The sequence below is a fragment of the Neomonachus schauinslandi genome, chromosome 4 (assembly GCF_002201575.2).
Source record: "Neomonachus schauinslandi chromosome 4, ASM220157v2, whole genome shotgun sequence".
Classification (NCBI taxonomy): Eukaryota; Metazoa; Chordata; class Mammalia; order Carnivora; family Phocidae; genus Neomonachus; species Neomonachus schauinslandi.
Window position 1 is genome coordinate 188,003,243 of NC_058406.1, and position 9,323 is coordinate 188,012,565.

The 9,323-nt window shown below is 52.5% G+C and overlaps 1 protein-coding gene across 5 annotated transcripts; it reads left to right on the forward strand.

Annotated features, from left to right (window-relative positions):
• The first annotated feature begins 3,968 nt into the window (after window positions 1-3,968).
• Window positions 3,969-6,162, forward strand: COMMD5 (COMM domain containing 5). 5 transcript variants are annotated; one of them, XM_021688559.1, is made up of 2 exons: window positions 3,969-4,050; window positions 5,179-6,162. In XM_021688559.1, exon 2 carries the CDS (start codon window positions 5,232-5,234, stop codon window positions 5,904-5,906), a length of 675 nt encoding a protein of 224 aa, XP_021544234.1. In that variant the 5' UTR covers window positions 3,969-4,050; window positions 5,179-5,231; the 3' UTR covers window positions 5,907-6,162. The 5 variants fall into 5 exon arrangements, with proteins under 5 accessions (XP_021544234.1, XP_021544237.1, XP_021544236.1 ...); XM_021688562.1 differs by having other exon boundaries at window positions 3,983-4,050; window positions 5,185-6,162; XM_021688561.1 differs by having other exon boundaries at window positions 3,984-4,050; window positions 5,134-6,162.
• Window positions 6,163-9,323: the final 3,161 nt, after the last annotated feature.

Sequence of the window (9,323 nt, forward strand, 5' to 3'; positions counted from 1 at the left end):
GACTAAATATTAGCAGGAACTCAGGACAGAGACATATGTATGTGTTTCTTACTATTTCACATTGGGAACACTGTGGATGTCTACATGCAAAAGAATGAAATTGGACCCTTATCTTACACCATATGCAAAAATCAACTCAAAATGGATTAAATATTTAAACATAAGACCCAAGACCATAAAACTCCTAGAAGAAAACATAGGGGAAAAGCTTCTTGACATTGATGAATTTTTGTATATGACACCAAAAGCATAAGCAAGGGAAGCAAAAATAAACAAGTGGGACTACATCAAACTAAAAAGCTTCTGCACAGCAAAGGAAACCATCAACAAGTGACAAGGCAACCTGTGGAATGGGGGAGGGAATATTTGCAAACCACATACCTGATAAGGGGTTCAGATTTAAAATATGTGAGGGACTCATACAGCTCAACAGCAAACAAAACAAAGCAAACAAAACAAAAAAAACCCAAATAACTAGATTAAAAATTGGGCCAAGGGCCTGAAAAGGCATTTTTCCAAAGATGATATATAGATGACCAACAGGTACATGAAACGGTGTTCAACATCACTAATCAGGGAAATGCAAATCAAAACCTCAGAGTTGTTAGGGTGGCTATTACTAAACAAACAAACAAACAAAACCCCCCCAAAAAAACAAAAAAAGCACCCCAAAACCAACCAACCAACAAACAAAAAACCCAGCGTACCTGGGTACCTCAGTTGGTTAAGCTTCTGACTCTTGGTTTTGGCTCAGGTCATGCTCTTGTTTTGTTTGCTGTTGAGCTGTATGAGATCTCATGATCTCAGGGTCATGAGATTGAGCTCTGTGTCAGGGTCTGCACTTGACGCAGAGTGGGCTTGTCCCTGTCCCTCTGCTCCACCACCCCCCCGCCCTGCTTGTGCTCTCTCTCTCTCAAATAAATAAGTAAAATCTTAAAAAAAACCCAAACAATTGTTGGCAAGGGTGTGGAGAAAAGAGAACCTTGTGCATTGTTGGTGGGAATGTAACTACAGCTGTTACGGAAAACAGTATGAAGATTCCCCCCAAAATTAAAAATCCCACTTTTGGGTATTTATCCAAAGGAATTGAAAGCACGATCTCCAAGAAATATCTGCACTCCCATGTCCATTGCAGCATTGTTCACAATAGCCAAGATATGAAAGCAAACTGTGTGTCAACCAAGTGGATAAAGAAAATGTAACATATATTCACATATATATATACAAAGTATATGTGCTATATAGTTGTTTATATATAGTATATATATATTTATATATATACACATATACACACAATGGAATTTTATTCAGCTTCAAAAAAGAAGGAAATCTTGCCACGTGTTACAACATGAATGAACCTAGAGGACATTATGCTAAGTGAAATAAACCAGACACAGAAAGACAAATTCTGTATCATCTCCCTTATATGTGGAATCTAAAATAGCTAAACTCAGAAACAGAGATTAGAACTATGGTTGCCAGGGACTGGGGGAGGGAGAAATGGGGACATTATGGTAAAAGGGTACAAAGTTGCAGTTATGCAAGGTAAATAATTTCTAGAGATCCGCTATACAGTGTAGTGCCGAGAGTCAACAATACTGTATTGTATACTTAAAATTTGCTAAGAGAGTAGAGCTTATGTTAAATGTTCTGGCTGCACATGCACAAGAAGAATAATAAAGGGGGTGGGAGGAAACTTTAGGTTTCATGGGTGAATCCTTATCCCCAAACTCATCAAGTTGTATACATTAAATACATACATCTTTTTACATGTCAATCGTACCTCAATAAAATGGTTAAAATAATAGTAACAATTGCCAATCCACTCAGTAAAAAATAGGTAAAATATTTTACCAATACCTTTACAAAGATTCATGAATGTCCAATGAGCACATGAGATAGTGTGTGTCACTCGTCATTAGGGAAACGAAAATGAAAAGCATCACCATACACCCACCAGAATGGATGTTTAAAAGTCTGACAGGTCCAAATATTGGCAAGGAAATGGAGCACCTGGGACTCCTTGAAACTTCTGATGAGAATATAAGATGATACGACCACTCCAAAAAATCAAAATCAAAAGCATGCACTTTCTCATAAAATGAAACATACGCCTGTTCTGACTCAGCAATTTCATTCCTAACCCAATAGAAATGAAAATATGTACACAAAAACACTTGTAACCTGAAAATTCACAGCAGATCTACTTATGACGGGCAAACCCTGGAAAGATCGCTGTTGTCCAGCCAAGAAACAAACTGTGGTCCATTCCATCTACTGAACTATAAAACGGAACAGATTCTTGCTAGCAGATACAGAAAATAAAACTATTCCTTAGGTTACCAGCAAAAACAGGTTTATTTGGGGACAGCAGAGAACCGCAATTCAGGAAAACAAACCTAGAGCAAAAGAGGCGCTGTCGTCCACTGAAAGTCCGTTGGACTAAACCGGGAGCCGGAAGTATAGCGGCTTCTCATTGGCTGGGCTGCCGGGAGGAGGAAATCTTCTTCCGGGGCAGTAAAGTACTACGCAAAGGGCCCCGAGGAGCGGTGGGGTGTCAGCGCGCCCCCTGCTGGCCGCTTGGCTCCACACTAAATGAGCTTTCCTTTTATGAATTTTCACACCAAACGAACCCATTTTGCCAAAAAATAACTGGCTGTTTTACTTCTAAGGTCGATATGAGTAATATAAGTAGTTTTTTTAAAAAAAGATTGTATTTATTTATTTATTAGAGAGCGAGCGAGAGAGAAACAGCATGAGAGAGGAGAGGGTCAGAGGGAGAAGCAGGCTCCCCACCGAGCAGGGAGCCCGATGCGGGACTCGATCCCGGGACTGCAGGGTCATGGCCCGAGCCGAAGGCAGTCGCTTAACCGACTGAGCCACCCAGGCGCCCTAGTAGTTCTAATTTTTTAAGATAACGCAGAACTCTTTTCTCCTCTCCATTCCCGCCAGCCGTTCAGAAGGGTTTCATCTTGCCCACGTCCTCTCCATCGCTGTTTTTGGCTTGGTCCGGGCGGCTGCAACGAAGCACCGCGGACTGGTGGCTAACAAACAACAGAGGCTGCTGTCTCACAGTCCTGGAGGCGGGGCGGTCTGAGATCAGGTGCCCGCACGGTCGGGTTCGGCTGAGGCCCCCCTTCCAGGTTGTAGGCTGTACCCTCACGTAGTGGAAGGAGCTAGCTTGCCCTGTGGCCTCTTCCTAAAGGGCACTAATCCTGTTTACGGGGCCCTACCCTCATGACTTAATTCCCTCCCGAAGGCCCCATTTCCAAATACCATCACATTGGGATTGGGGTTTCAGCATATGAATTTGGGGGGGACACAAACACTCAGCCCTTGCCTTGTCTTTTGCTTATCACCCTTCTAATAGTATGCAAGGGCACCTCCCTGTGGCCTTTCCCTAATGGCCAACAACAGCCAACATTTCTGCCCACGTTCATTAGCCATTTTATATCCTCCTTGGAGAAATATCTATTCAAATCTTCTGCTCATTTTAATTGGGTTGTTTGCCTCCCTTTCAGCGACTTTTAAAAATAACAGCTTTATTGAGGTATAATTTCACATACCATACAATTCACCCATTTAAATGTACAATTGAGACGTTAAGCACATTCACACTGTTGTGCAGCCGTCGTCACCCACAGCCACGCGGGGGGATGCAGGCTGGACTTCCCTCAGGTGGGGGCTGCCCAGGACCCTGGGGTCTGTGCCACCGGCCTTCTTCCTGGACCCTCCTGGTCCGGCCTGGTGGATGAGGGTCCCGCCCCAGAGACCCCCCAGCGGAGACCGGGACCCGCCCGTCCGTGAAGGGCCTTTGAAATCCTCGCAGAACGATGGCTGCAGGTGCATCCCGCAGGCTATGACCCCCTTCTGCCCCTTCAGGACAAACGCCTTGCTCTGACGACCGGATCACAGAGCGCCGGGTCCTCCCGGCGTCCTAGAGCTGCCAGGAAGTGTCTCTGGGTCGCTTCCGGGCATCTGGCCCCGCTTCCGGTGTGGCAGCGCCGCTGAGCTTCGCGGGGCCGCGTAGCCCCAGACCGCGCTCTGCAGGTGCGGGGGCATCTCGGACTTTGGGGTACGGGGGTGGGGTCCCTCTTTCCGGGCGGAGGCAGCGGACCGCGATATGGCTCCTTGGCCGCTCCATTCGAGAAGCTCTGGAGGCCGATCCGTGGGGCGGGGCCCGGCGGCGGGGACCGCGGCTCGTGGGCGGCCGCTCGGCCGTGCGGCAGGTGGCCAGGGCCTCCCCGGCGAGCACGGGGCACGACCCAACCGGGCCGGTCTCTGTAGGCTGCTTCCTCGGGGCCGGTGGCCAGGAGGGCGTCAGCGGGGGGCAGCACGCTGTCCTCCCGGGAGCAGGGTCTGAGCATCGGGCGGCCGGGGCAGTGGAAGGCAGTTCCTGATGGGGGCCAGGCGCGTTTGGGCAGTGGGTGGTCGTTGACGGGCAGGGCGAGGGGGGCCCTGCCTTCCCGGGAGAATGCGACACGATGAAGCCAGTAGAGGACCCCCTGTGCCCCGGGCTGCCCCGCGCTTCGCCGCGCCCCATTTCGCTGTGTGGTGAGGACCCTTCTGTGCTCCGCCGAGCTCTGTCCTGTGCGTGTGGCTTGGTCACCTGAGATGTGCCGTGACGTTATACCGTCAGGTACTGACCCCGGGCTTTTCTCCAGGTGCCACGGTACCTCTTGTCACGTGCCCCTCCCGCCTGCCTGTGTCTGGTTTCTCCTGTGCTGTGGAAACGGTGGGGACTTTCGATGGACAGGCCTGGGCTCTAGTCCTTGGGCAGTCGTGTTGGAGCCTCGGTTTCCTTTCGGCTCCCGCAGAGCCGTCGTGCGAATCACGGTTGACTGAGCTTAGTGTGGTGGCTGGCAGCAGCAGTGGCTGTCACATCCCTGAGTTCTCCGGACTTCTCTTCTCCTTCACTCTTTTCTCCATTATGTATCTGGAGAACTTATGTGTCCTCTCCTGTTTTCTGGTTCTCTTCTCCTGCCCACCCTGCCTCCCTTCCCTGCCAGCTCGTCTCTTGCCGGGATTAAAGTGGGCCCATCTGCCACCTGCTCTCAGGGCACCTCCCATTACATTGGCTGTCGTAGGTGGTTCATGCTGCCAGCATCTTGAAGTCCTCATTTTCTGGCCCAGAGCACACGGGAGTTACTGGACTTCTCTTCTCCCCGCCCCTGGCAGTTGCAGCTGAGACCTTTCTTCTGGGCTGCTTGATCAAAAAGGAGGAAGCAGCAATGTCTGGCTTGGGGACTGCAGCTCCATACCTGCATTACCCTGGTGATAGCCACAGTGGCCGGGTGAGTTTCCTGGGGGCCCAGCTCCCCCCAGAAGTGGCAGCAATGCCCCGGCTCCTGGGAGACCTGGACAGGGGCACATTCAGAAAGTTGCTGAAGCTGGTGGTCAGCAGTCTACAGGGAGAGGACTGCCAGGAGGCTGTGCAGCGCCTCAGGGCCGGAGCAGACCTGTCGGAGGAACGGCTGGGTGTCCTCCTTGCCGCCACAAACACGCTGCTCCAGCAGGCCATCCGGCTGCCCCCAGCCAGCCTGAAGCCTGACGCCTTCAAGGACCAGCTCCAGGAGCTCTGCATCCCCCAAGACCTGGTCACAGACTTGGCCAGTGTGGTGTTTGGGAGCCAGCGGCTTCTCCTCAACTCTGTGGCCGGGCAGCAGGGGGCCTGCCTGCCCCATGTTGCCGGCTTGTGGTGGAGGGTGGACGTGGCAATCTCCACCAGTGCCCTGGCCCGCTCCCTGCAGCCAAGTGTCCTGATGCAGCTGAAGCTTTCAGATGGGTCGGCATTCCGCTTTGAGATCCCCACAGCCAAGTTCCAGGAGCTGCGGTACAGTGTGGCCCTGGTCCTCAAGGAGATGGCCGACCTGGAGAAGAGGTGTGAGCTCAAACTGCAGGACTGACCGTGCTTGCAACCCCATTGCAGTCACCTGGGGAGAGTTGGCTCCGACAGGTGTCCGCAAACAAAGCCTGCCCTTCCAGGAGGCATTCCTGAGATGTTTGAATGTAATCATGTCATTGTCTGTTTAGTTGAGAAAGCTGGATCTTCCCTTTTTATTGGAAATAAAGCAACTATAAAAAAAAGCATCCTCCTGGGTGGGCATCAGACTGCACACCCTCCCCTGGCTATTGGTTTTATTACTGGGTGAGGGCACCTGCTGCTGTGGGGGCGCCATGTGTGGTTCTGGTTTGGTTGCCATCGGGTGTCCAGGTCAAGGCCTTTTTGTGGACACTGTGTGGTCACTTGGCCTGGCCTCATGTAGCATCTGCTTATTTGCTTTTGTGAAACCTTTGTTTTAGTGTGGACATCTCATTTTCCTGTCTTATATCTTTGACCTCATGGAGCCAACATTCTAGTGGTGAGGGGGAGACATTACAAAATGCATAACACAAAATGACTGGCAAAGCTTTTCAGAGGAGGGTAAGTGGTGCAGAAACAGAGCAGGGGTTGGCCCCTGGGTGGCTTGGTCTCTTAAGCATCTGACTCTTGATTTCGGCTCATGTCATGATCTCAGGGTCCTGGGATCAAGACTCCCTGCTCAGCAAGGAGTCTGCTTGAGATTCTCTCCCCTGTGTCCCTCCTCCCACTCACGCTCTCTTTCTCTCTCAAATAAATATTTACAAAAGGAAAAAGAAAGAGGGGCACCTGGGTGGCTCAGTCGGTTAAATGTCTACCTTGGGCTTAGGTTATGATCTCCAGGTCCTGGGATGGAGCCCTGTGTCCAGCTCCCCGCTCAGTGCCCCTAGCCCCCACTCCTGTTTCTCTTTATCTCAAATAAATAAATAAAATCTTAAAGTAAAAAAAGAAAGAAAGAAAAGAAATAGAGCAGGGTCCCAGGACGGGAGGCAGGATTATGGAAGAGCTGGGCTGTCATCCTAAATTGGGTCATGGGGTGGGGACACGGTATATGAGCAAAGACTTGAAGGAGGTAGGGGAGCAGAGCAGTCTGAGGAGTGGGGGCAGCAGCTCCTGGTGCACAGCCCGAGCAGCTGTGGCTGGGTGAGGGGTGAGTAGAGGGTGTGGAGGGCACGCCCCGGGGGCTCTGTAACAACTTTGGCTCTACTCTGAGCAGAGCAGTGTGATCTGACAGTTGCTCTAGTCCTGGGCTCTAGTCCTTGGATCTCCCTGGCTGCTGTGTTGCGAGCACAGTAGAGCACGAGGGCAGGGGTTGGGAGCCCTGTGGTGGAGAGGCTGTTGCCAGGGTTGAGGTGGAGTCGGGGAGAGGGGGACAGGGGCCTCTCCTGGGATCCCCTGAGTGGGTGTCTCAAGCAGCTCAGGCTGCCGTAACAAAATACCCTAGATTGAGTGGCTTTAACAACAGAATTCTATTTCCTCACGGTTCTGGAGGCTGGCAGTGCGAGATCAGAGTCCCAGCAGAGTCAGGTCCCGGTCAGAGGCCTGCAGACAGCCTTTCCTCAGGCCACGTGCATGTGTGAGAGAAGAGAGCTCCCTCTTCGTCTCATTAAGGACACCGGTCCTGTTGTTGGGTCGGAGCCCCACCCCATTTAACCTTAATCACCTCCCTGCAGGCCCCATCTCCATAAACAGTCACACGGGGGGTTAGGGCTTTAACATGAACTTGGTGGGGGACACAATTCAGTACTTGGCAGTGAGAGCGCAGGGTGGAGGAGAGCGGGATCTCTGCTGGGTGCCTCCAGGGTGGGAGTGTTCAGGCCCGTGGCTGGTGTTGCACTTTCCAGCATAACCGGCCCCCAGGTAGGGGACGTGGGTCCTTTTTGCAGAGACTTTTTGCAGAGACGTTTGCTGTCAGTCTGTGTTCCCCTGGCGGTGTCCCCCCCTCCATGGTCTCTCCGCTAAGCAACCAGCTCACAAGTCTTGTAGGATAAATAGGCCTGAGCAGCCTGCAGGAACTTCCCCTGAAAAACAGCTCATGAGCCCTGCCCTTTCCCAGAACCCCCTTCCTGCCCCCCTGCTCTGTGCCGGGGCCCCATCGGGGCCCCATCGAGGGCAGAGCACTCCCACCTTCTCAGTTAATCCTTCTCCCTCAGAGTCAGGGTCATGGCAGTGTGGGTGTGGGGCACTGAGGACAAGGTGGCGTGGGGCTGCGCATGCAGAGGTAGGGTTTCAGAGGCTGAGCTCCCAGGTGGAGCCCCCAGGTGGGGCCCAGGCCTGGCTCAACTGAGGGGCGCAGATTCTGTCTCCTGCAGCATCCGTGGTCATCCGGGGCCCCGCTGCTCCGAGGATGGGAGCTGGACTGGGCCATCCAAGCTGCCGTTTGGCCCACGTACTTGCTGAGCACCATGTCCGCCCACCCAGTGATGGAGGCTTTCTGTGCCAAGTATGTCTGTCGTGACCCTTAGACATGTTCAGGGAATACAAACTCAGGATACGTTTGGGGGGGAAAAAAAGTAAAAACAAACTTAGAAAAAGGAGTTTCAAAGTCCTTTTGCCCACAGACAGCCACGGCAACGGACTTAGAGTGAGCGTGTGTGTGTGGCAGCTCCGTTCTCTTCCCGGGTGTGACCGCTGGTGCCCTTCCCCTTGGCGGGTGTGCCGTGTCCCTCTAGACACAACAAACAAAACACCACAGGCTGGGCAGCTTCAACGTCGTTCATTTCTCCCAGCTCTGGAGCTGATGGTCCGGAATCAAGGTGCTGGCATGGCCGGGTTGCAGACTTCTCCGTGTCCTCACAAGGTTCCGGGGGTGAGGGAGCGCTCTGGGGGCTCTGAGCCCATGGCCTAATCACATCCCCAAGGCCCCAGCTCCTCAGACCATTACACTGGGCGTTGGGGTTTCAACATACAGATTTTGGAGGGGAGGGGGTGACACAGACCATGGTGGCTGTGTTGTTAAAAAACACAGTGCTGGTTAGTGGTGAGACCGTTTAGAAATGGGAACAAAGGAGGCAGAATGTGAACATTTTAAAGCCCTTGACATCATCGACCAGCTGTGACCCAAAGTCCGTTCTCAGTACAGGTTTCTCCATCACCCCTTACAGGCCGGTCCCTGGGCAGCCGCAGCCGCGAGCGCAGGGTTGTTACGGGGGTAAGGGCAGGCGCTGCGCACTGTCTCCGTACTGCACGTGTGTCCACCCACTAACTCACAGGTTGAAGCTTCCCCGCTTGACGGAGGTCAGAGGCTTGCCCTAAGTCGAACAGCTGATGGGGGAGCTGGTGTGGTCAGCCTTCCCTCCCGACCTGGACGGGGCTGCACTGTTGGGAGTGTCCTCCGTCTGTTGACTGCCAGAGTGACCGTGGAGGCTGGCTGGAGGGGCAGGATCACCTGGGGGGCTTCGAGAGGCTCTCCCTGCTGGCGCCTGTGGACACACCTTTAGGGTTGTGAGCCGTTGAGATTTAG

Coding starts and splice junctions, on each gene's coding strand:
- COMMD5 (XM_021688558.1), top strand. CDS start 4,615: ATGTGCCGTGACGTTATACCGTCAG. Junction 4,640..5,178: donor CCGTGACGTTATACCGTCAG/GTACTGACCCCG, acceptor CGCCCCTGGCAG/TTGCAGCTGAGACCTTTCTT.